This window comes from Eulemur rufifrons, chromosome 16 (assembly GCF_041146395.1).
Source record: "Eulemur rufifrons isolate Redbay chromosome 16, OSU_ERuf_1, whole genome shotgun sequence".
NCBI classification, from domain to species: domain Eukaryota; kingdom Metazoa; phylum Chordata; class Mammalia; order Primates; family Lemuridae; genus Eulemur; species Eulemur rufifrons.
Window position 1 is genome coordinate 86,152,779 of NC_090998.1, and position 26,237 is coordinate 86,179,015.

Sequence of the window (26,237 nt, forward strand, 5' to 3'; positions counted from 1 at the left end):
CCAGGTAGGTCAGGAGAGCCACTTCTGATGGCAAGTTTATCCAGATCTGTCTTTCCTCAGTACCTTCAGGTAAATGTATATTACCTTGTGACTACTAATCCTTTCTCCAATAAGTTTCCTGCTATTTTTTCTTCCAAGATCCTTCTCCCCCACCAAAACAAAACAAAAAAAAACAAAAAAAAAACACAAAAAAACCCAGACAGACTCCTAATAGTGGTGCAAGACCCCCAAGACCACCCAGGCGGTGGGCATTCAGTTGCGGGACCTGTCTCCCTTCAAGCAGCTGGAGTAACCCAAGCCCCGTTTTCCCAGGAGAATGGCCACAGGCCAGAGGAGGACTGGCAGGCAAGGTCCAGCACTCCACACTTCACACCACCTGCAGCCTGCCACTGTGAAGTGACAGCTGAAGATCACAAGGCTTTGGGCAGAGCTGGGAGCAGACCTGGGTCTCACGACCACCAATGCCGACCTCCCCGGTCACGAAGGCCAGTTCTCCCAGCGCCTTACATCTTTCTGTTTCCCTCACTACAAGTGGCCTGCACCTTTACCGTTCGTTCATGGTTTCAAACTGCGATCCAAGAGCAGCCAACACGTGAGGGGCTGCTACAGGGTCAACCCAGTCCCTTCCACCTGTGCCCCGGGCTGTCCCTCCAAAGCTGAAGACGGATCTTATGGCCGAACCCAAAGACAGCCTCCATGCAGGAACCAGCCATGCAAACAAAGGCTCTTCCCAGGCACTGGCCAAAGGCCGCGGCACTTGGAATTTCCACGCAGAAGCTAGACTGATGGCAGAACTTGGAGGGCCCCCGCCAACCACACACTGGTCTGCTTTCAAAAGAGCAGCTGAGCTTGGAAATGAACGAGCGTGTTGGGCCGCCACTTCTGTTTGGAGGAGGGCAGGCGGGGGCCCTTTGCTTCCTTTCTTCCTGGGATAATCTGTTATTTGTTTTTCCTCCAACCACTCTTCACAAGAGCCCAGGAAAGCTCGGTAGCAAAGAGGTCCAAACGTGGCGTTGGCAACCTGTGGGCCTGGGTATTACAGGAAGCACGGAGTGGAGCAGAAGACACTTCTGGTTTTCCCTCTGTGTGAATGTCGGGTGGGGACAAGACAGAAGGCCAGCGAGCAGCAAGGTCATCCCAGGAGCATGGAAACAATCAAGCTTTGTTCCTGGGCTTTGAGAAAACCCACACTCTAGGAAATCCAGCCTGATAAAAGCCAAGGACACATGATCACACATTTAGGGAGTGCCACAGAACCAGATGTTTGGAAACAGCTGGCACCAACAGCAGAAGAGGACATTAGAACAAGTCTTTCTGACAGCTGGGTGGACAGATGGTCCTGTGGAGTAGTCTACAGGGGCCCAAAGTTCTCTGGGATAATCCCATCAGCCCAGCAGATATGACGAAACTAAGCCCTGTGGAGTGAGCGTTACAGCTCAGGTAGGAGGAAGGAGACTCGCTGGATTCTCGTGCAGGGACAGACACTGAGCAAGTGGCTTTGCTCCCACACGGCCACGCCAGGGAGCTGCTCCATTCATGGGCCACAGAGGCTCTTTGTGCCCAACCGCCCCCATCCCAGGGCCTCACCCCCCGAAGAAAAAGACAGAGCAGCTGTGGCACAGAATTAGCCACGCCACCCACAATGCCAGCAAACAGGCTGCACAAAGGCTCCTGAGGTCACAATTTGGAACCTTTCATGGGGAGGTGGACTGTGAATGAGGCGGCACCCTCTGCCCAGGCAGCCCCACCGAGTGGCTCTGACCTCCCCACAGCTCTGCACCTGCTGGGGTCTCCACTAGGACAATCGCAGAGGCAATCAACTGGCCTTCTAGTGATGACACGTAGAAGAAAGCTGGAGCGAGGCAGGAGGAACTGCACACTGGAGGTGACGGCAAAGCAGCAAAAAGGAGACTTAATGCCTCCAGCCAGAGTTCTGGAGAAAAAGCCTGGGTAACCCACCATGCCCGCCCAGAGCGGAAACCCCCGCATGTCGCCTGCAGAGGGAAGACGCAGCCACTCACGTCGAGTGTACTGTCGTAACTACCCTTCCCCTCTGTGGGCAGGAAAGACCGTGAGCAGCCGGCTGACAGAGGCAGGCGCAGCAACTCTCAAACGGGACCCAAGGTAAACAAAGACACCAGTAAAAGGCTGAACACAGAGAGGGGAGTTACCTTCCCTCGTAACAAGCACCCGCAGCCCTGTGAGTCCAGGCCCCAAGCCCTGCCGCGAGCCAGGTGCTGGCAGGGCGCTTTCCCAAGTTCTCGCGGAACCCTTGCGGGTGAGGAAGTGAGGCTCCAGGCAGCCACGTGTGGTCAGCAGGGGTAGAGCTGGGATTTGAACCAGGTCCCGGAGGCTCCAACTCCCATGTGTTGAGCACTCTGCTTAGTGGCACAGCAGAGTGGCGTGAGATGAGCTATACGGCCCGCCAAGAGGAGCATCTCCCACTCCCAGACACCGGGGCTGTGGCTCCCATCTCGCCCCAGACACACTATGCTTCCTGACAGTCCCTTCATTTTTTTTTTTTTTTTTGCAGGGCACAAATTCTGAATTTCAGTGGTTAACACTCCTTAGGGATAGGGCTTTTAATTTGGTCCACATAATATACTCATCACAGATGAGGCTCGGTTTAGTGGCTCACGTCTATAATCCTAACATTTGGGAGGCGGAGGGCAGATAATGGCTTGAGTCCAGGAGTTCAAGGTTGCAGTGAGCTATAATGATGCCACTGTACTCTAGCCCCATAGGCTGAGGCAGGAGGATCGCCTGAGCACAGGAATTCAAGGCTGCAGTGAGCTATGATGGCACCACTGCACTCCAGCCTGGGTGACAGAACAAGACCCTATCTCTAAAAAAAAGAAAGAGAGAGAGAGAGAACTGGGCTGAGAGAGTTGGGACTCCAGGTCAGCCTCAGCCCTGCCAACACCTGGCTGTGGGATCCTGCATAAGTCCCTTGCTATTTCTCGGCCTCAGTTCTCCCCACCTGCCACTTTAGAAGGTTGAACTAAGCTGGCCTGTAAGGTACTTTTCCCAGTAGACTATTCTACTGTCGATAGGTCCTTGGCCAGTCAGGCTCATCCCAAAGGGTCATCAATGGCAGAAAACAAGGACCTCATTAGCACGGACTGACTGGGCAAGCAGTGAGGGACGCAGTCCTCGCATATGGTCTGGCCGGTAAGGAATTCTGCGCAATCCAAGCCCACCCTGTGTTAACGTGTGCTGAAGTCACGTGAAACCATATAGAAAATTACATGGCTGACCATTTGGGAGCCACTCACCGTCCCTGTGACAGGCTGGGCCTGCGACCTCCTTTTATGACATACGTGACCGTGAGCAAGCCCCTCGGGCTGAGACTTGGTCTTCCCGTCTGTAAAGTGGGAGGGCTGTAACCATCTCCAGAAGTTTTTTTTTTCTCCAGTTCAAAACCATTTTGACAATTGTTCTATTCAGCCCAAGACCAAGAAGACCAAGGCGGCTACAGCAGCATTTTAGGATTAAGAAGAACCAGATATTCCCCATTAGGGACAAAACCAGAAGGAAATATCTTTGAATTGAACAGAGGAGCTTAGGGTTGACATCAGAAAGGACTCTGTGACCCCAGGGCCACACGAGCTCAGAGCCCGCTACCTAGGGAATGGGTAAATGCTCATCACCCGGCTTTCCTAACACGCCGATGAGCTGTCTTTCTGCAAATGTAGCCCCACTAGAGGAAGAAAAAAAGACCACTCCTGATCTTTTCGTGTGCTGGGCCTTTGCACATGCTGTTCTCTGGATATATACGCTTCCCCTTTGTCAATCCTGGCGAGGAAGCAGCACCAAAGTGTTGGGTGGACACATGACGCAAGTCTAAGTCTTGGTGGTTCCCTCCGCACAAAGCACACTCCCAGGGAAGCAGGCCACACCCACGGGCCTCTGTGAAGAACAAGATGACAGAGGTACCCAAAATGAGGTGGGGCCAAATGGTGAAGGGAGAGGGGACCAGGGATTGCAGGAGGAACAAAGTGGGAAGCCAGGAGGTGGCATCCCCTGCTTTAGAGGAATTTACCACAATGGCCTCAACCTACACATCTCCACCAAGACTTGAGGACCAAGGCCGGTGGGTGGACATCCTCAGACAGGGCACATTCTTCTCCCTACATGTGGTCTAAAACAGGCTTCCTGTTGTGTTTGTGGCTACCAGGGAAGAGACAAAAGTAATGCTATGAGAATATCCCACTAGGATGTTAAGATGTCAGAGTTCGAGGATGTCACCCTGGCATGCCTTACTTAGAGAGCTCAGGCCTCTGCGGGTGACGGGAAGGCCCAGTCCCTCCACCCTGAGCCCCCACCCAGAGCCACTTACGTAGATGAGCCCTGAGTAGTAACGTTCCTTGAGGTTGTGCAGCACCGAAGCTTCGTTGAGGCACGTGAGCTCTGCCATGTCCTCCACCTTGGAGAACTTCGGGGGGTTCATCTTCTGGATGTCATCCTTGTTCACCTTCACCTTTTTCCCGTTCTCCACCAGCTCCACGATGGCCTCTTCACCCACCTCCTCCTTGAGGCTGGCAGGCTCGAAGCCACTCTTGTCGGAAGGCACCCATACCAGCTTCTTGGCAGCCCAGTCGGCCTGGGCCAGTGGGTTATTGATGAAGTTTTTATCCACATAGAGATACTTATCAGCAGCTTGCTGCGCCATGGTGACTCACGGCCAGGACCTAAGGGAGAGAACAGGACCACACGTCAGATACAACCACTTCAGCCACACAAGGATCACTCACTGTCACCTCTTCTCTCTGCAAACTGCATAGGATTATAATGCAATAAAGCTCTATATAACCAGGCTGCACAATCTGCCTAAATTTTCCTGCCCCACACTTTTGGGAGAAAGATATGCATCATGAAAAAACAAGTGTATAGCAGGGATTTTGTTATTAATAGAAACTAACAGTAAAGTGCATCATCTTAGGGTCAATACACAATCAAACAAATATATAAACAAAACTATTATGTCAAATGATGAGCATAACAAGAGTCTCAAAGACAGATGCAATTATAGTTGCTATGCTACACCTACAAAGGCAGCAAAGTGACCACACGACATAGGAAGACTTCCAAGAAAAACAGATTTCTAATTAGCCAGGAAAGGCAACTGCATACAACCACACAGAGTGGAAGTTTCCAGTTTAAAAAACTTTCTTATTTCATGACGCAAACTAAGGCAAGAGAAGAAAATAAAACACCAATATACGTTGCCACCAGATTTTAATGCCATCTTGATAATACAGCCCAAAGAGGGCAAGAAGAAGAGATGTCAGGTGCCAAGAAACATCACGGAGAAGAGTGCTTCCCTCCAGGGGCACCAAGGTGAGAAGGAGACCCTTACAATTTATGGGCCAGGAGAACTTAGCACATGTGTTTCCTTTTTTAAAAAACTCATCTGTAAAATAAAGATGATAAAATAATAATACCTTATATCTCTGTGGTTTTATAGTTTATGAAATGCTTTCACACACATTTCACTATCTCAAAAGGTCTTTGTCTTAATAACTCTGTAAACTGGGGAAAGCACATGTTATTATTGCCACTTTACAAATGAGGAAACACAAGCTCCCTGGACTTGGGGGCTTGTCCAGAGTCCCTGGTAAGGACCTCCGATGCCTGGTCCTGAGCTCTTTCCACTGCTACCACTGTAGTTACTCCTGCTCAGAGGCCCAAGCTGGATCACCTGAGAGCACTGTTGCTTTGAGTGAACCAAAAACAGGACTTGGAAAAACTGATTGAAAAGCAAGTCAGCCCATGGCCACCAGAGGAAGCAGCCCCAAAGCTCACTGCCCCGGCTCCCCCTGGAAGATCAAGGAAGATGAGGAAGGCTTTTCCCTCAGTAAGATCAAGCCTGTCCCCCCAGGCCCCGGAAATCCAGGAAGACCCCAGATGCAAACCCAGAGTCAGGGGCTTTCAGTGCTTCCAGATTCCAACAGGGACGTGGATGCCAAAGAGGCTGGAGGCTTGGGAGTAAAAGAACAAAGGAAGTGCCTGGGCCGCCCAGGCCTTCTTATCTGGGCTCATTAAATGGTTTCCAGATCAAGGCAGAGGGGCCTCTGCTGGACTCGCTCCAGGAGGGGCTGCTTTGCAGGAAACCTGTTTGCTGGCTCCTTCCCCACAGGAGAGGGGCAAGTCCAAGGACAGAGCCCGGCAGCCTCACCGGCTCCCCCAGCCGGTGGCTGTGTCCACATTCCCAGCACAAGCAAAGCCTGCAACCCCTTGTGGGGATGGGGTGCCATCCTCTCTGCAAGGACCACCCGAGAGAAGGCAGGGTCCAGAGTACATGGCCAGGCAAACAAGGACAGCACTGCCTGGCCTGGCCTCATCTCTCCTGTGGGTCTAGGGTCACCTACACAAGCAGCAGCACCCAGGGCACACCAGCTTACTTTCAGCTGGCTGCACTTCCACGCTGGCCAGTCCATTCTAGCAAATCAAACCTTCTCTCTTCCAGAGTAAACCCTAGTTGTCCTCCACCTCCCTGAGTGCATCTAACTAACCACCAGTCAGTCGGCCTCCCCAGAGTCCCCCCACCCAGGCTCCCCATCACGCCCCTGCCCTGCTCAAGAACTCTGCGATCATCACAGAGCACAGGGTCTCACGGACTGCTGGTTCTCAACCTTTTCACAGACCCCACACCCAAATAAGATAAGACAACCCTCCATCAATACGCAGAAGGAGATTCACTTGAACCTCAACCCCCCAAATCCAAAGTCTGCTGTTGGTCAACAGTTCCACTGACCCAGCCCGGCTGCCGTCTGCAAGATCCCTACCAAGAGAAGGGAAGGGGACCGTTAGTCAGTACCTGCCAGTATTAAGCTTGGTTTACTCACCACCTCACTTAACTGCCAATCACCCTGGAAAAGAGCTTTTATCATCCCCAATTTATAAACTAGGAAACAGGCTCAGAGAGGGCAAGTCACTTGCCCAGAGTGGCCCAGCCCGGTTGTAGAGTGGGATTCTGACCCAGATCCACCTGGCACCTGTGCCTGGCCTCTTCCCAGCGCACTTGTGCCTGGGGTCCTGAGAAAGTCGGGCTGGCATTGGAGCTCAGCAGTAACTGTCCCCATAATGTGATGTGGGGAACGGAGAAGAATGCCTTCCCAAGCACTCAACAATATTTCCTAGATGTTAGCAGGCAGGCAGGGAGTGAGCCTTCTCAGTGTGGACCATGTGGCCTGCCAAAAAGTGGGGCACGTTACAATTCAACACCCCCTCTGCCTGCTACTGTGAGCAGCCAGCAAGCAGCCCATCGGAAATGCCAGAATGCCGTCTGGCCCTCCTCAAACTTCATCCCCTCAACACCAGCCCTGGTGCGACCAACAGCAACGAGTCTGTGCAGTAGCCCACGGGCTCCCTGCAGGCTGCAGGCCAGAGGCACTCGCCTGTCTGGAGGGCCATAAACATCATACCAGTGGCAGGGGAGGAATTCAACCCGTCCAGCTGCCCTGAGTCCCTTGCCCAGCCCCACCTCAGGCCTTGGTGGGAGGGCAGGCCACAGTCACATGTCACAGTGTCCACTCCAACGGCTAGCAGAGGCCTGGAGACCAAGTCACACTTCCTGCAAGAGGAGAGGGGCACGACGCATATTCCCAGAGCTGCCCCCTCTACCTCCAAACCAAGCCTCCGACGGAGGGTCAGAGCCCCTGCTTGGCTCAGCACCTCCCTCCCAGCAGAACTTTTCATTAAACAAGGCTGGGGTGGCCAAGGACAGAGCTATTTGGTTTCAGCAACTCTGCTGGAATGACGTGGGTTAGTAACAGCGCCAAGATCAATACATGGAGTTAGACCAGCAGGGAGGGCTGCACAGGGCATGATAAACAACGGAGTTTCTATGAAAGGCCCCTCGCCCGCCTGGACAGGAACATCTGCGGGACTTGGGGCCACGGGGCTGCAGCTGAGCGTCCGTTTCCACCTGTGCTGGGTAGGAGGCTCCTGTGTCCCCAGCAGCTACAGACTCGTGTGTGCTCCTTGGGGAAGCCAGCGACACAGGCAGGTTAATGCTCACCTCCCCAGGATGCAGGTGGATTAAGCCACCTTATTGACAATCTCTATGCCCCATTTCTAAGTTGGGGATAGTAGAGAGCTGCTAAAAATTAAATAAGGGGCACTACAGAAGGGACAGCAGGGAGACAATCTACTAATGCGGCGGCCAGCGTGCAGCCACCTCTCCCCATCCAGTCTGGGGACCATGCTAAATGGCCTCTTTGAAACTTTTTACAACTGTACATAATGTCAAGGTTTCCAAAAATGAAAGAAAAATATCCCCCTAAATTCCTGAAACTCCTCCCCAAAAATCGGTTTTCCCTTTTTAAAAAAAAAAAAAAAAAATGGTCCCTTCTAGTCCTGGTTCATAGAAATACTTGATTTTTAATTATCACAGGTAGAGGATAGAGTTTCACATTTTGTATTTTCCCTACTTACTATGACCAGTTTCCTGTAGGGCCAGAATTTGCTTTTTGATCATTTTTATAAAAATGCTTCTCTTTTTTTTTTTTTTTTGAGATAGGGTCTTACTCTGTTGCCCAGACTGGAGTGCAATGATGTAATCATAGCTCATTGCAACCCTGAACTCCTGGGCTCAAGCAATCCTCCTGCCTCAGACTCCTCGGTCGCTGGGGCTATAGGCGCGCACCACCATGCCTGGCTAAATCTTTTTTTAATCTTTTTTTTTTTTGTAGAAATGAGGTCTTGCCATGTTGCCCAGGCTGGTCTTGAACTCCTGGCCTCAAGTAATCCTCCCACCTCGGCCCCAAAGTGCTGGGATTATAGGCATGAGCCACTGCGCCTGGCCAGTTTCAGTTTTTTAATGACCATTGGCAAGGTTTTGTTCTCCTCTTATCTCGTGTACCACCTTGAGATAAATTCCGAGAAGTGGCGTTAAGGGAGCAAAAGAATACGTGAACAATTCCACAGCCCTGAGACGCATTGTCAAACTGTTTTCCAAAAGGGCTGGCTGGATGTGCACTGCCATTCGAGCAGGATGTGCATGTGACTGTGGCAGAGCAGCCACCCCAGCACTGTCTGTCACGGGAAGACCACAGCGTGGCTCAGATTAGGGACTCGGAAAGGCCCAAGCATCTCGCAGGCGAGCAGGGCGCCCGGGAGGATGCGAGCAGCTCTGCCCACTGGAGACCGACCAGGCTGAGGCGGTCCCCAGCGCCTTCCTTCCCGCCAGCTTCCTGCGGGTACCAGTCCAACTCCAAGAAACCCAAGCAGTTGCCTTTTTAGGCCATAATCGAGTGGGACACAACCAGAGAGGCTAAATTAGGACTCTCAGGAAATGATGAAACTGAAAGTAAATAGTTTGACCAAAAACCTCTTCTTTCAACCCAAAATGTAATGCCTCAATTATTTGCCTTCTCCCCTTCCCCCCAATCATCCATTTGAACCTTTTACTCCTCCCTGTTTTCCCAAAGTATCCTCTCCCTTCCTTTCTCTGTTGCTCTTTTTACTTATTTGTGTGTGTGTTTAGGAAACGAACCGCTAACGCCTTAGAGACAGGATTATTCTGCCGAGCCAAACCAGCAGTCGGAACGCCGAGAACGTTTCCACTCCTAGACAACCAGGGTAGATGCAAAACCTTCCACGGGCCAAGCTCTAGGCTGGGAGCTTCCAAGTCCTCACGCTCCTCCTCGTCACAAAACTGCTGCAGACCCAGGGCCTCACGAGCGCTACATTTTCTCGCAATAGTGTCATTAAGTACACATCAGCACGTGCATTTCACAGGTGGGGGGAATGAGGCTCGGACTCGTGTGGCATCAATGCCCTGCTCAGTTTCCACTGAACAAATAGACTAAGAACGCCCCCGGTTAAGCAGACTTTAATAATGCCACCTCAAAGCTGCAAAGCCCATCTCTTCGCGCCGGCTTGCATGAGGGACTCTATACTTCCAAACTTAAATCACTGAAGTTGAAAGTAAGAAGCAGGGTGGGGTGACCTTGGCCAAGCCATGTGAGTTCTCTGAAGCTGGCCTGCCGGGAGGGGGCCTAACCAGTCACCAACTGCCCTGAGCATGCCCAGGTTCCAGCTTAGACACCCCGGAAGCCTGAGCCCAGACTCTGCAAGCCCTGGTCCAGCTTAATCACCGATGGAGGCGAGCAACCCATTTCTGTTTTTTCCTCCCCACCCCATCCCGGAGAACACAGATGAACATGGCCCTTCTCCTTCTCTGAACAGTTGTTGATGGTGAGTTAAATGAAACTGTCAAGATAGCTGCTAAGAAAGACTCTTTGAAAGCAGCTGCTACAATAACGTAGAAATTTCAAACCCATTAGATTCACTTACTCAATCAACTAATACATTTTGAGGATCTACATGCAAAAAGCATGGCAAAGGTACAAAGGTCCCAAGGGATTTATAATGTGGTGGGGTGGCAGGACAGGCACACACACAGCTAGGTGAAGTGTCTGCCGGGCAACGTAGTAGAAAGTAGAGAGTAGACAGGAAGCAAGCTCCTTGTATTCTTCCGTCCTGTTTCCTGCTGCACCCAACGTCCAAACACACTGACTGCCCACCAGACAGAGGTGCCGTATGGATGACTAAAAAGGAATTGCTTGCTGTGCGACCTTGGGCCCTTGCCACCTCTCTGGCCTCAACTGTAAGTGGAGATAATATTTCATGCTGCCTTCCCTATATATTGTTAAATCCCATATACGTTCCTTAAATGTGTGTAACAAGAAGACAGGACACCAGCCACTGCGGGACGTTCACTGCAGAGAAGACGACCCACCAACCTGCTCCAACACAAGACTCAGTGAGGACGTGGACAGAACAAGCAACTTGCTGTAGGAGCAAAGAGAAAGGGGTAATTCAATTAAAAACTTGGACACTTGAGAGAGCCTGTCATGGAGGATGTGACATTTAAGCTGGGTCCTGGAAGACAGAATATTGATGGGGGAGGGGAGGAGATGAGAGAAAAGTATTCCAGGCCCAGGCAGAAGAGCAAGAGCCAGCACAGAGAAAGGGCACGGTAAGTAGTTGACGAACTACAAATAAAATGATGTGCTCAGTTAAGGCAGCTTTTCTCAACCTCAGCACTATGAACATTTGGGGCCAGATAATTCTTTGTGGTGGGTCTGCCCTGTGCATTGTAGGATGTTTAGCAGCACCCTGGCCTCCACCCACTAGATGCCAGTAGCACCCAGCTGTGACAACCAAAAATGTCTCCAGACATCTCCAAAGGTGGGAATTGGGAAGCAAAATTGTCTTTAAGTTAACTTAAGGGTGTAGTATGAGCAACGGCTGCACCATGAAGCCAGATCTCTGCTTAGCAAATCCTCTCCCGTTTCTCAAGAGCACAGGCCAAATCTCCTTAACAAAGCAGAAGTCCTCAGGGCAAAATGATTCCCAGGACCAAAACAATGACCATTATAGATGGCAGGGTCACCAAGGAATGACGGTGCCTTGTAATATACTGTGTTTTAAGGGATGTGACCTAGATTCATCTGCTGGACTGTACTTTAAAGCTCCTAAATACTCGATTTAAAAATAATCAATCAGGCCGGGCGTGGTGGCTCACGCCTGTAATCCCAGCACTCTGGGAGGCTGAGGTGGGTGGATCGTTTGAGCTCAGGAGTTCGAGACCAGCCTGAGCAAGAGCGAGACCCCACCTCTACTAAAAATAGAAAGAAATTATATGGACAGCTAAAAATATATATAGAAAAAATTAGCCGGGCATGGTGGCGCATGCCTGTAGTCCCAGCTACTCGGGAGGCTGAGACAGGAGGATCGCTTGAGCTCAGGAGTTTGAGGTTGCTGTGAGCTAGGCTGACGCCACGGCACTCACTCTAGCCTGGGCAACAGAGAGAGACTCTGTCTCAAAAAAATTAAAAAATAAAATAAAATAAAATAAAAATAATCAATCAATCAGTCAATCAGGCAAAGGAGACTGCTGTGCCTCCCCAGGCAGGGCATGAAGCACCTTCAGAACCTCTAGTACAGCAGCTCAGCCTGTGATTCACAAGCAAAGTTCAGCAGCATCAAAAGGTCCAGGTGATTAATGGAAGACAGGTAGTAGCAGCCATTCTTAGGTGCTGGCGGTGGTGGTGGGAGGTGTTGCTCCCAAGGCTGTGTCAGCTCACTGAATCCTGGGAATCCCATCAAAGGCTATTGATTCAATAGTTTTGGTAAATCAGGATTAGATCCAGGGAATCCATGGCTTCCACCACTGGAATATCTGAACGAGTGTTTCCTGCCTAGAGCTCTCCCCAACACCCCCTCATGTATATCTAAGCACCTACCAAAGAGCCATCTCTACCTGGAAGACCATCACACCCGGTCCTTTCTCCCCAAACCCAAACTCTCCTCTGGGTGTCCATCTCTGGGAGACACCGTCCATCCGGCCACCCAAGACAGTCACTGTAAACTGTCCCCCTGGCCCTCCGAAACCCCACCACTGGTGTCCTGGCTCCAGTCCAGGTCACATGCCCGTCTTTCTGGGCTGCTACAGCTGCCTCCTCCCTGCCTCCTCCCTGCCTCCCCTGCCTCCTCTGCAGAACATCTTCAAACCAATCCTCCTTGCCGAAAACTCGCCAACGCAAATTCCTATTTATACTGCTTCCTATTTTATTGACATTGCCTGGCTGCTCACCTCCCTCAGGATAAAATATAACCCTGTCTGCATGGTGCACAAGCCCCCGACCACCCCACCCTCCTATTTCATCCCATGCCCAACCTACACCCCCCACCCCTGTGCTTCATATGTTCACGTTCCACTCTGCTCAAGCCTCCAGGCCTTCAAGGAAGCCAGAAGTGTCCTTTGTCCCAGGAACCCTCTTAGATCTCAGCTCAAATACTCCCTCCTCTGTAAAGTGCTCTCTAAAGACTCGGCCACAAAAAGACTTCTCATGTGTCCCTCCCCCCTGTGCTCCGTACTTGTCGCCACTGCAGTAACCAATCCGCTAAATTCTAATTATTTGCAGTTTTATTTAAGGTCAAGAACGAGCAAGTCTCATTCATCTCAATTCCAAATGTCTAACACAATTCCCGGCCCAGAGCAGGCGCTCAGTTAAAGTTTCCTGAATGAATGAATGAGGAACAAGGCAAAAATGACGAACGAGTTAATGGGGAAGGCTTGTAAGCGGCTGGGAAATCTCCGTGGGCTGTGCGAAGCGGCCAGGGTTGGAGAGCTGAACGGAACAAGGAGACCCAGGCTGAAGCTGCGTACAAGGTTCACAGCCACCTAATTTGTTACGAAAACCAAACCATTTATGGACTAATTTTTACATCCTCCAAACAAAAAGAGAAAGAAAGCATATTGGGGCTTTCAACCCACAAAGAGAAAAAGGAGTGAAGATAATTTATTGGCCCCCAATAAGCTTGGCGTAAGGTTGAACCATATCAGTTTTCTGGAACCTTCTAGCACCCCTTGATTAACCAAGGTGGAGGTACCTATCACCTACAACCAGACCAACATACCAGAAAGGACCCTGGCTTCCGCTCTCATTGGGATGCCATGAGGAGGCCACGTGCCTTCCTGGAAGGCTCTACCTCCACCTACAAAGCAAGTGCTGGAGATTCCCACCTTTGGGAAAACCACAGCCATGGAGGGTACTGATTCTGTGACTCCCAAGATACATGCTTTAATGCACCATGCTGAGATTTAACGAGCACGGCTTCGGGGCCAGATAGACCTGGAATTGAATCCCATGCCCCCTGCTCACAATTCCTGTGACGCTGAAGCTGTCAGCACCTCAATTTCCTAGCTTTAGGATGAGAAAAAAAATTTTCTACTATCAGAAGGGTTGTAACTCAAGTTCCCAGCTAAGAATCTGACAGTAATAGGAATTCCGCTCCCAACTCCTCTATCTCATCCCCCTGACCTGGGGTGGGGGACACCTGTGGCCTCTAGAAAAAAGAGTCCAGAAGTTTAGTGACTCTTTCTCCAGGTTATGCCTGTCCATAGGGGACAACATGGTACAAAACGGTGACTCCAAACGACGGTGATTTGCAGAAGGAAGAGGGTTTTACGGCCAAGTAAGGTTGAAATGCTGCCTCCCTTCGGCCCTCTTGCTAGAGTCACGATATACACGAAAGGTTCTCAGAAGCCTGCAGAAAGGAAACCTGCTTCACTTCATCCCAGGAATATCCCGCAGGAAAAATATTTCTCAGTGCTCATCTGGGAAATGCCAGTTTGGTGAGATGTGCCCAAAGCCTGTGGCAGAAGAGCTGGAACTGAGTCTGGCATGGCACTGACCAGCTGAGCACTCCTGCAGGTGTCACCTAACCCCCAGGCCTCATCACCCAGCCCCCATGGCCAGCTCTCCCACCTGCAAGATGCCCTACCTGCTCAGCAGGCGCACACAAGCCCACTCCTTGTATAAAGCTGTTCGCGCGTTTATCTATAGGGAGGGTCAGCAAAGTGGCCACTCTGCCACCCAGGACCACCTTACAGCAGCCCTCCCTGCCCAAGGCACTCACTCCCCACAGGCTAAGAAGAGGTGGGAGTGGGGGGCAGGTGCCCAGGGCCCAGAAGGTAGAAGCCGCTGAGGAATGGGAGGACTGCGGGTGGGCCCCCCTTCCCTCCCCACCTCAGGAATGTTGTTTGCTTACAGAAGAAGCTGGGACTTGTTTCCATTAGCAGTATTCCAACCCAAGCCTGTGCTGATGTTTAGCAGATAAGAAAACCAGAGAGGAACTAGCATCAGAGTCCAGATCCTGCCCCTCTGCCCTTTCCTCCTCAAAGGGGGCATGGAGAGGCTTCAGTGACCCCAAGCCAGGGACACTGAGAGATGTTGGCATTTGCCTGACTGCACAAGGCAAGGCCTGTGGTCATTTTCATTTTGCCATGTGCCCCATGAAGCCCAGGCCACCAAAACAGACACCAGTACATATTTCGAAACATCATGCTGTACACGATAAGTATACACAATTTTTATCTGTCAATTTAAAATATAAATGAAAATTTTTTTAAAAAAACGTTAACACCAGAGTTTTGTGCCCAGATTCCCTCCTCCTACGTGCTAAAGGGATTGGTGGGGGGAGGCTTGAGATGAGGCCAGAGGGAATAAACGGACAGCTTACCCAGGATCTTATCAGCCATTTAGGAATGTGGACTTTATTCTAGTGACATGGGGGAGGATGGGGAGGTGACATCATCGGATTTGTATTTTAAAGAGATCACCCTCCCTTACCTCAATGGAAGGGGATGGTCAGAAGTCTGCAGTTGGGAAGTACCAAGGACTTGTGAGGAGGGAGCTTCCAATCTAAGAGGAAAAAGGCAGTTCTCTGACCAGGCTAAGTGGAAAGTGATTAAATGACACCAGGGAGGGACAAGTGCAGCCACAGATTTCACCCTCTGATCTTCTAGCCCGAAGAGACAGGCTTAGGGAAAGTCCTGAAGTCACTGTCCCACTGCAGTCACCTCCTCCCCAGTGAGAAGTGACCCAGCATCCCTGGGAGCTCGAGGGCCAGTGTCTCCAAAGTCTCTTGGGCATAGATGACACTTGGCATGTGTCACATGAGCTACAGGGAGAAGTGTCCAACTGGCCTTTCTCCACAAAGATATCAAACTCACCTGGCACAGTGGCTCACACCTGAAGTCCCAGGTACTTGGGAGGCTGAGGTGGGAGGATCACTAGAGACTAGGAGTTCAAAACCAGCCTGGACAACATAGCAAGACCCTATCTCTAAAACAAATTTTTTTATTTTAAAAAATTAGCAAGGCATGGTGGCGCACACCTGGAGTCCCAGCTACTGGGACTGAGGCTGAGGCTGAGGCAGGAGGATCACTCGAGCTATGGTCGTGCCACTGCATTCCAGCCTGGGCAACAAAGCAAGACCCCATCTCACAATAAACAAATATTAAAAGGGAGTGGGGAGAGGATGCTCATCTCCAAGGCTACTCGGGTCTGAGTCTGGGTGGGCGTTGGAATTTAAAAAAACAAAAATACCAGCCTCAGGGCACAGACATGGCTTTGGGTCCTCAGCACAAAAAATCACTTCTTAATGAATAAATCAACCAACCAATGAGCCAGAGCAGGAAGCAACGAGAGCCTGAGGACAGCCCTGCCATCGCCTCAGAATGACAGCCCATCTGGCCTGGAGAGAAGCTGCCCCACGTGGCCTTTAGTACCCAACCGCCTCCTCCCACCAACATCTCTCACTATTTTTCCAGTCCCACCTCTCTGGTCCCCTGCTAGACACTTCACTCTAGCCAGCAGAGCCGTGTCCCCAGAGACAAGCCGGGTGGCCCGCCTCCCCAGTTCTCCACTGACTGAGAGCCCCCAAAACCAGGTGGACGCGCCACCGCATCCAGGCCGCCTCTCCTACACCCTAGCATGAGCTACGCATCTTTCTCCCTCCTTGTCACCAGGCCCAGCGCAACGCGCCTTACACCAGCACTGCTGCTTCCCTCCCTGTCTCCCTTGTGTCCCTTAGAACTTCCTGAAGGGACTGTCTCCCTGCCCCACCCTCTTGCTCACGTGCTCAGGGTGCTGCACAGAGGTGTCCTCAATCAAAGGAACTGAACTGTTCAAAACATGTGGGTGTGTCTTCTGGGACCTGGCTGTCCAAGACAAAGACCATTCCAAGGGTGGCCCCTCCTGACCACCTTGGGTCTAATATCTCTAGGGGGAGGAGGGAAGGGAGGGAAGAAGGGAGAAAAGGAAACGAAGAAGGAAAGAAGGAAACATCAGCAGCAGGTTAAGCAGCTTTTGTCCAGTGTTAAGAGGCCAGGCAGACAGTCCTGGGGCTAGATCTGCAGATAAGTCATCTACACTGGACCCCTGGCTTTGTTTTTAATTGGTTCAATATTTACACAGTGAGATCACACTTGTGTCTCACCTACTCCCTAATGAGCTTTCACTCAGCCACCAGGAGAAACTGCAAAGAGAAGCCACTTGTCTCAGGTGTGGGGGTGGCATCCCCTCCTGGATAGTGAGGGGAATCGCCCCGAATTTGAAAAGCTTGATAGGAGAACTGTTTGGTTTTGAAACAGGATTAGAGATGGAAAAAAGCGAGAGAGAGAACTGTTGGCTGGAGCCCTGGAGGAGGAATTGTTCACAGAGCTCGCCAACCATACCCCCTGCAGATAGCATCTCCTGAGCTTGCTGGAGGCTTCCCGCACACCCACGAGGAGCAACTTGAGCCCTTCAGACTCCTGCAGCAAAGTTATTCCTTCCTTCTGGTTCTGCTGATAGAACGGTTTTTCTTTCCTCAAGCATGTGAACACAGTTTGCTGAAACCCAACGCAGAAAAATAACTATGCTCAAAAGATTTAATTATATAGCCGCCGTCTCCCTGGGAAAGTGCAGCGTGCTGGTTTTCTGAGTCCACATCACGACTGCTGAGAAGTGCAACCCGAGACCAGCAAGGAAAGACAACTTTTGAAGACCACTCAGCCTAGACCCCACCAGGCCTTCCGTGGCTTGTTATCTCATGAGTGATATTTAAATAACACAAAAAACAAAAAAGCAGCGGAATGTGTAGCCACTTCCCCCCATCAGCCATCCTGCCTCTGTTCCTGCAGGGCTGAGCGCTCCAAGGCAGGGAGGGAATCGGGTCCCCAGTGGTGACACGTGGTAGGTACTGAGCTAAAGTAATGGCGGGGGTTCCAGTCTTCCCAAAGGTCCAGACTCCAGGGATGGAGTCCAGTAAAATCTCTGCCACCCATTCCTAGGTGCCTAATGTTAAGCCTGATGATCCCACATCTTATTGTCCAAACAGAAGCGTGACTACCGTGTGGCTCATCGCTCCCTTCAGAGGCCAGGCAGCAAAGGCTGGGAATGGCCACGGCCTCTCTGTGGCCGTCCACGGTCCATATTCTTCCCCCACCCTCTGCCTTACTCTTAGTTTTATCTGACCTACACTAACCTTTGTTTCCAAGAGACACAAGACTGGTCAGGGGTCAACGACAGCCTTCCTGAATTTATCAAGCATCTCGCTGAAAACAAGAGCAAACTTCTGAACAGTGATTGTTCATTCCTGACCTTCATGGAAGACATCTCAGAAAGAACCAGACTCAGGAGTCAGAGGGGCTGGATGTGGAACGTCAGAGCCCAACACTTAACTACCAGGTTGACTTGGCCCTAGGCCTCAGTTTCTCCACCTGTAAGATAGAGCCCATCCCAGCTACCCCCCAGGACAGCTGTGAGGAGCACCCCCCCACAGGCCCAGCTGACAGCCCTGGCCACCGGCCCCTCCTCTGCATGGTGGTCTGAGCACAGAGGATGACTTGAGCTCCCAGAGAGCGCTCGGTGGCCCCCAGGCATGCCAGCCCCTCCCCCACGATCTTCACCTCTTCTCTCAAGACAGTCTGTGTCGACAGTGAGCTCACGGTGAGTCAGGCCCCGACGCTGCCCTCACACAGCCCACTTCGAGGGTCTGAAGTCACATCCTGCCTAACCCAACTCGGCATGACTTACTCCACCCCAGGAATGTGCTCATTTCCCAGAATTCTGTCAAGACCTTTAGTTAAAGAGTTTGATCTCGCAAGGGGCTCCGTTTACGGCCCCAGCGAAGGAGCCCCGCTCAGCTCCGGCCTGCAGAGGAACCACCCCAAGCAGGGCCGCAGGGGGCCCCAGAGCATCTCATCCTCGGGGGCCCAGCACTTTTTATCTCAAGCTACAGTTAAAAAAATGTTTTAAATTTCAAAACATTTTGTCACAAACACAGAAAAACATGTCAAACAAAAGTATCACAAAATGATATATACATGCTATACACACTGATATTTTCCATTTGAGTCTACTTTATCTCATTTCTAAAACCACTGCTTGCCACCCACTAAATAATTTCACGACCCACCAATGTGTCTCAACTGACAGTTTTTGAAAAAAACACCAACCTGACTCAACCTTCACTGGGTAGAAGAGGCTCAGACTGGCCCAGTGACTTGCCCAAGGTCACTCAGTTCCAATCCGAAGCCAAACGGATACTCTGTGGGTGGGTGTCCAACCTGAGGCAGGTGAGATGGTGGCTGTAGCAACCCAACCACCTGACATTTGTTAGACAAGATCATCTCACAGCGCTTACATCACTCCATCTTGCCAACCCCGACAGCCAAGGCAGGTATTATCTGCCCCATTGCTAGAAAAAAAGAGCGACTCAGAGGCTCAGGGAGGCGAGTGACTTGCCTAGATAAGGGGGCTTCTGAAACACCCTTGGACGACCAGGAGGAATGCAGGTGGAAGACCACGAGGACAGAAAGAAAAGCCCGGTTTCCTTAGTATCCAAAATAACAACAGATCCAGTCTGACTATAACAAAAACATCACCCCTCCGATCTCCAGCCCCAGCCCCATGCTGAAGAGACAGCCAGAAGGAATAGTGTACTAAAGGCTCAACACGAGAAGAGCAGATGGGAAAAGAACGTCATTGTCCTACAGTGAGGAGACCCAGGAAGGTGCTCCCCACACATTTCCATGCTTGGGGTGGCATAGCCTAACCCTACACTGAACAGACCCTCCTGCCTGATAACAACAGCCCATTGACTGCACATCTGTGACACAAACATGCACATATGTGCACACGCGCTGTACACAAGAAACCCAAGGTTTCTATTTCTCTAGGTCAGTGGTCAAGGATCCCTTTGAAAATTTGTCTAAGGCTGTGAACCCCTTGCATACCATTTTAGGGGGCTCAGAGACCCTGAAGTGTAGCCCATGGACTTATAGAGGCCCCCCCCCGTCACAAGCTCAAAGATAAAAGTAGGGCTTGGTGGTCTCCTTTCCCACCGAGGCAATGTGAGCCAAGACCTGTGGAGGGATCTCTTTCTTCATTAGCCTTGGAGGGTTAAGCAGGATCTCACGAAGAGGTCCAGGGAAGCCAAGCTGTGGTCAGAACAGCTCATAGCGAGAGTCTGCGTGGGACGGGAGAGAGGCCATTTCCCCTGGCTGCTTTGGAGTCCCCTGGACTCCAAGAACAAGAAACGCAGAACCGAAGGGTGAACTGTCTCTCCCTCCTACATTTCTATCCCTCGGTCCTATTCTCAACTGAGCCAGCACAGTGCCAGCCCCGGGCACAGAGAAGGCATCGGGGGCAGGCCAAGCTTTCCAGAGAAGCTCGGGGGGGGGGGGGGGGGACAAGCAGCACCCCAGGGCCTCCTGCTTCCCCAGGGAGATGATCCGAATACAAGCCATGGGGTGAAGATAAAATCTACTTATTTCACACTTTAGAGAAAAATTAACTTACAGTTTCTAGATTGCTTTGCAGTAGCACCCTTGTCTGAAAGGCTGGCCAACGCCAGCTGGCCTTGAGCAGGGGCCCTGGCCGGCGGGATGACCTCACCATGTCCTTCACCAGATTACCTGGCTGCTGCTTGCTTTACCACCCGCCAAGAATCGCTCCTTTGCCCGAGCCACAGTCTGGCACCAAAGTGGCCAAAGCTGCAGCTGCACATGAGAGAAGGAAGAAGCCACGGCCCCCGCCCTGGAGAGCCGCCAGATTCAGGCCACACCGTCCTGCCCTGGACCAAGCTCCGTGCCCCTCACACACACACACAGATGTGTGCACAGGGGCAGACATGTGCGAAGACTTGTGCACACAGACATGCACACAGACATGTGCACACACACGTGCACCCCGGAGGATACTGGGATCAGGCCAACCTGGACGTAAGCACTGGAGTCTCCATACACTGGTGGAGGAAACTGGGTAAATTATTTAAACGTTGTGCACCTCCCTTTCTCCACCTGGAAAATGGGAATGACAAAGCCTACCTAACAGGACTGTATTGGCAATTAAGTAATAGCCGCTAGCACTTTGTTCTGAGTGCTTTTCACCAGTGATCTCACTTTACAACACCGAAAGCCTATGATGACGCAGGTTCTGTTGGTATCCTGTTTTGCAGATAAGGAAACTGAAGCCCAGCATGTTTATGTGACTAACTCAAAGGCACACAGGCAGCTGCTGGTGTCTGTACCCTGCAGCTCTCACTCGAGGGTCTGGGGCACACACCTAACCATTCCGCCTCACTGCTTCTGAGGATGCAATGAGGCAGCAGACGCACACAGAGCATCCAGCAAGGCTCACGGTAGGATCTGGTAAACAGCGGTTGCAATACGATCAGGAAGGGGAAAGAGCAGAGGTGACCCACAAGCTTCCGGGGTCGCCCAGAGCCAAGCAGAATTGGCCCTCCTGGTGGATACCAACCTCCTCCTCGAGCAGACTCTCACTCAACTTCCCTTCCAAACTCCTTTTAACCTGCTTTCTCTAAGATAAAAGTGTTGGGAGGTAAAGGAGTGTTATCTCCCCCACCCGCCCCCCCCCCCAGCTGTCTCAGGATCACAAGGAACAGCCAGGAATTTAATGACCCTGGAGTTGTCTCTGATTCCTGACCACAACCAATTTGGAATGTCCCAGGTCCTGGAGCACAACAAAGGCTGCCTGGCAAAGCCCCGAAGAGCCAGTGAATCCTGCCCCATAAGCAGTAGAGCATCACATTCTTCGGATTCCTGTCTGAAAGCCAGAAGGAGAGAGGGTGGGGGTGGGGGGCTCCACTATTTCAACCAAAGGATAATTAAAGCCTGAGACTTACATTAAAGGGGAAGAGAACTTCTGCAGCCTCTGTGTGACACAGTGGTCCTCCAAGGTGTAGGATACTGCCAAGGTCTACATGCAAAGGGCCTCACCACCTGGACACGCCCTCAGCCCAGCATCTCCGGGCGGTGCTGTCACCTTGAGGACACCCAGGCTCCAGGCCACACAGAGCTAGCCAATGACAGGAGGGACTCTACTAGACCGATCTTCAGTCTCAGCATCATATCGGAGGCCACTATTTACTTGTTCCTCTCTGACACGAGGTTTAAGGTTCTAGCCAGAGAGTGAGTCCATGGAACTAACCCAGGTGGAGTTCAGGGGAGAAGTCACAGCGCTGATGGGGCCTTGTGAATTCCACAGAACTTGGCAGTGAGTAATTAATCTCATAATGAGGCGTTTTTCATGAGCACTTGGCGCTATACATCCACCTCCTCCTCACCCTGGCAGAGGCAGGAACAGTTGGTGGGTGGCAGGCCGGCTCTGGGCAGAATGCAGGCTGAGAACGGGGCTGCCGGGCCAGGCAGAGGGAGGGAGGGGGCGGCAAGCCTTCTTCAGAGGGAGAAAGCAAAAGCCCAGGCTCCCCGCAAGAACCAGGCTGACCAGACCAGCCTGAGCAAGAGCCAGTCCCAGTCCCTACAAAAAAAAGGAAAAAAAAAAAAAAAGAAAGAAAGAAAAGAAAAATTAATTAGCCGGGTGTGGTGGCTCATGCCCATAGTCCCAGCTGGTCAGGAGGCTGAGGCAGGAAGATCACTTGAGCCCAGGAGTTGAAGGCTGCAGTGAGCTATGATGACACCATTGCACTCTAGCCTAGGTGGTAGAGCAAGACCTTGTCTCCAAAAAAATAAAAAAAGAAAAGAACAGAACCAGGCTACCAGACCTCACACCTGCCTGCCAGCCCTTACCTGCTGTCTACCGGATGGGTCCTGGATAGAAACGGGGGCTGTATTTTATACCTGGCACCACACAGCCCGAGAGGCAGTGGGACCCAGCAACCACTGCTGTGAGGTTATATACAAAAGCACAAAAGTCTACAAAAACCCAACTTCACAAATATAATCCATGTAACGGTGTAAGTGGGACAAGAAGCCAGGAGAGGCAATGGAAGGAGAAGTGAAAAATAACTGGCCTGGAAATTAGGAGCTGGGAGAGGACCTTAGATCTCTCACTCGCTACCTGGGGCTAGTCCTTAGGTTTTCGTGGAGTGTCAACATTCCCAGCTATAAAATGGGAACGTTGATGCTGCCACTCTCACGGGATTGACTTAATTGCAATAACCTGAATGTGATTTCAACCTTTATAAAGTGATTGACAACCTTTATAAAGTGATAGAATATTTAAAATAGACTAGATTATCTATTATAAATAGATCAAGATAGATAACCTGGGCAGGGGTGGGGACGTGGGGAGGGGTGGCTCACGCCTGTAATCCTAGCACTCTGGGAGGCCGAGGCGAGTGGATCATTTGAGCTCAGGAGTTCGAGACCAGCCTGAGCAAGAGCGAGACCCTGTTTCTACTAAAAAATAGAAAAAATTAGCCGGGCAACTAAAAATATAAAACATTAACCAAGTGTGGTGGTGCATGCCTGTAGTCCCAGCTACTCGGGAGGCTGAGGCAGGAGGATTGCTTGAGCCCAGGAGTTTGAGGTTGCTGTGAGCTAGGCTGATGCCATGGCACTCTGGCCCGGACAATAGAGTGAGACTCTTGTCTCAGGAAAAAAAAAAACAAAAAAAGGAAAAAAAGATAGATAACCTAGTACTGTGCCGGACAAACTGTGCATAAATAAGACATATCAACAATAAAGCTAAACTTTATTGAGCACCAAAACCCTCCAAGGTATTTTCCTTATTGCACAGATAAGGAAAACTGAGGCACAAAAAGTTTTATGACTTGCCCAAGGTCAAAGAGCCTGCCAGTGGAAGAATCAGGATTAGGACAGAGGGTGAGTCCAGAGCCTATTGCCCTAAATTGTAGACATACAAACATCACGGTGGATGAGAAGCCACAGAAATGAACCATCTACCCAAGGGCACACAGAGCAAAGTGACAGGCGCTGGATGCTGAACCAGGGTGTTCCATGTGCATTCAGGTATGAATATATTCACCTGTTTCTCAAGCATGTATGAAGTGCCTACCATGGGCAAGGCGCGATGGGAGGGTCCTGGCAGCAAGGCCTCTAAAAGGGGAGGCAAAATCAGCACAAAAGCCGGCACTTATGTTCTCAGACACGACCCAGTCTGGTAGGAGCAGCGACATAAGCGAAGCACTCAGCAAGGCAAGTGCTGACTGCAGCCATCCGACAATGGCCAGCAACTGGCATTCTAGGTTTACAGTCCTGCAGCAGTTTCCTACAACCGCACTCCCTTACTGGTATAAACCCCTCATCTGAGGGGAGAAGCCACCTCCAAGAACACTTGGTCCATAAGCACTGGGATGAAGGCAGGGCAGCCCCTTACTAAAGTGTTTTGATCAGAAGTGGAACCTGGGAGCAGAGAGCAAAGTGGGACAGAGAGGGAAAAGGTTCCGGTGAACCAGGGGTGGGCAGGTGGGAGGGGGAGGGGCACTGGCATTTCCTGGGGGGCCACCGTAAACCAGACACTGTGCTGAGTGCGTGCCACACTTCAGCTTCGCAGAGAACACTGAGAGAGGGGTTTTACTAACTGCGGTTTACAGGTGAGGAAACCAGAGAATCGTCCTGGAGGGCTTGTCCCCCAGACCAGCAGGAATAGACCGAATGTCCCCGGATTAGAGAACCCTTTGTTCACGTGTCCTCTCTCTCTCTCTCTCTCACACACACACACACACACACACCCCTACCCCTTTCTCCCATTATGGATTGAACTGTGTCCTTCCCGCCAAAAATATTCGTATGTTGAAGCCCTAACCCCCAGGACTGCAGAATGTGACTTGTGTTTAGGGACAGGACCTTGAAAGTGGTAATTAACTTAAAATGAGGCCCTAATCCAATATGACTGGTGTCCTCATAAGATGAGGGAGAGACACCAGGGGCTGTGTGCACAGCAGGGAGACCATGTGAGGACACAGGGAGAAGACAGCCATCTAGGAGCCCAGGAGAGAGGCCTCAGAGGAAACTGACCTTGCCCACACTGCGATCTTGGACTTCCAGCCTCCAGAACTGTGAGAAGTAAATTTCTGCTGATTAACCACTCAACCTGTGGCACTCTCTTACGGCAGCCCTAGCAAACCAATACACCCTCACCTGATTTTTGTTCTCCGTAGACGTTACTTCATCTTGACTTCCCAGCAAGCTCGTTCGCTGTCTGGCCCCCTCACTAGAATGTAAACTGCGTGGACTCCAGTTGCTTTACTCAATGATGCATCCCCAGAACCTAGAACAGTCTCTAGCTCATGGCCAGCACGTGACACATATTTAACGAACAAATAAATTAAATGAAAATGGGATTTAAACCCAGCTGCTGCTTCTAAAGTCACCCACCCACTCCTTTCCCTACACCCCACTTCCTCCTCCTGCTCTGTCTCTGCTCCTTGTATCTGCCTCTCCCTCCCCCAGCATAACAGCTAGTAAATAAGTAAAAATAGTATTAAAATAGTATAAATTCAAAGTTACTCTCTGGCCTATAATCACCACCAGACAGTAGTATAAAAGAGGTGACACAAAGGGCCTCACCTTAACCACCAGGGAATGTTATGATCTGCCAGGTGCTGAAATCCTCAAGTGACATTTTATTATTATTACTAATTTTAAGTCAATATGTAAAAAATAAGGCTACGGTTTAGGTTTTCTGGTGTATGTCGGTGTGCATACTTAAGGCAGGGGGCTGGCAATCGAGGGCCATACTGGTCAGACCTCACACCTGACGGCTGGTACTGATCCAAATCCCAGGCTGGAGAGAAGTTAGGAGGTCGCAAAACCTGAAACTCCTAAGGACCATGGAAGTGTCCCAGTGACCACTCTGGGCCCCCAGCCCTCTTCATGCCCTTGGCAGCCTGGGTGGCAGCAAGCCCCGGCTCCTTTCCAAACAACAAGCAACTTCTCCCCCTGCTCTCTAAGAAGACAGCAGAAGTCAAGTCAGACTGACTTGATTGGGGAGCTGGGCTGGGGGAACAGGGGTGACAGCGGGCTAGAAAGAGGAAGGCCACTACACCTGGCAAGGAAGCCATTCCTCTGCAATGACAGAAAACACTAGAGCAAAGACAGCTCTTGCAGCCCAGTCCCCAGCCCCTTAGCCACCCATCTAATCCCCTGAGGCCCTGCCCAGCCCAGCCCCAAAGACTCCCTCACTACAAACATCCATCTGATCAAAGGCAGCCACTAGGATTCTGAAACTTCCTCTTTACAACAAAACTAAACTGTTGCAACTTGTTGCTACAATTCTCCCAGCACCCTGGGGTAGGCCACTGGAGAGCAGAAGTCGCCTGCAAGTGGCATTTGGACATTTTGAAGACTACCCACCTCACTCCCATCCTCCTGCCCCCACCCTCAGCTTCCTCCTACCCACTGTCACCGTCAGTACGGTCTCTCTCTGTAGAGCTGGGCGCTATTCCCCGAGCCTCCCTGTTGGCAAGGTCCTTAGGAGAAGTTTCTGCTCCCTCACCTCCTCCCAGTGGTTTTCTGGAACAAGCCTTATAACTGCCATACATATTGGGGGGTGGAGGGTAGATTGAAGAGCTTTTTCCAAAGAGTCCAGAAAGATCCCACAGCTCCATGTTCTAAGCTTTCTCACCACTAATGACAAAATGGTTTTACCTGTTTTCCACCAGTT

At 51.1% G+C, this 26,237-nt stretch overlaps 1 protein-coding gene across 2 annotated transcripts in view; it reads right to left on the bottom strand.

Annotated features, from left to right (window-relative positions):
• The window catches only part of MYH9 (myosin heavy chain 9), a 90,891-nt gene that overhangs the window by 54,892 nt on the left and 9,762 nt on the right, over positions 1 to 26,237 (bottom strand). For both annotated transcript variants that reach the window (XM_069490172.1, XM_069490171.1), the window contains exon 2: positions 4,340 to 4,691. Coding sequence is in view for 1 of the 2 variants with exons in the window: in XM_069490171.1 (XP_069346272.1) it covers positions 4,340 to 4,672 (333 nt within the window). In the remaining variant the exon portion in view is untranslated. The remainder of the gene's footprint in view (positions 1 to 4,339; positions 4,692 to 26,237) is intronic.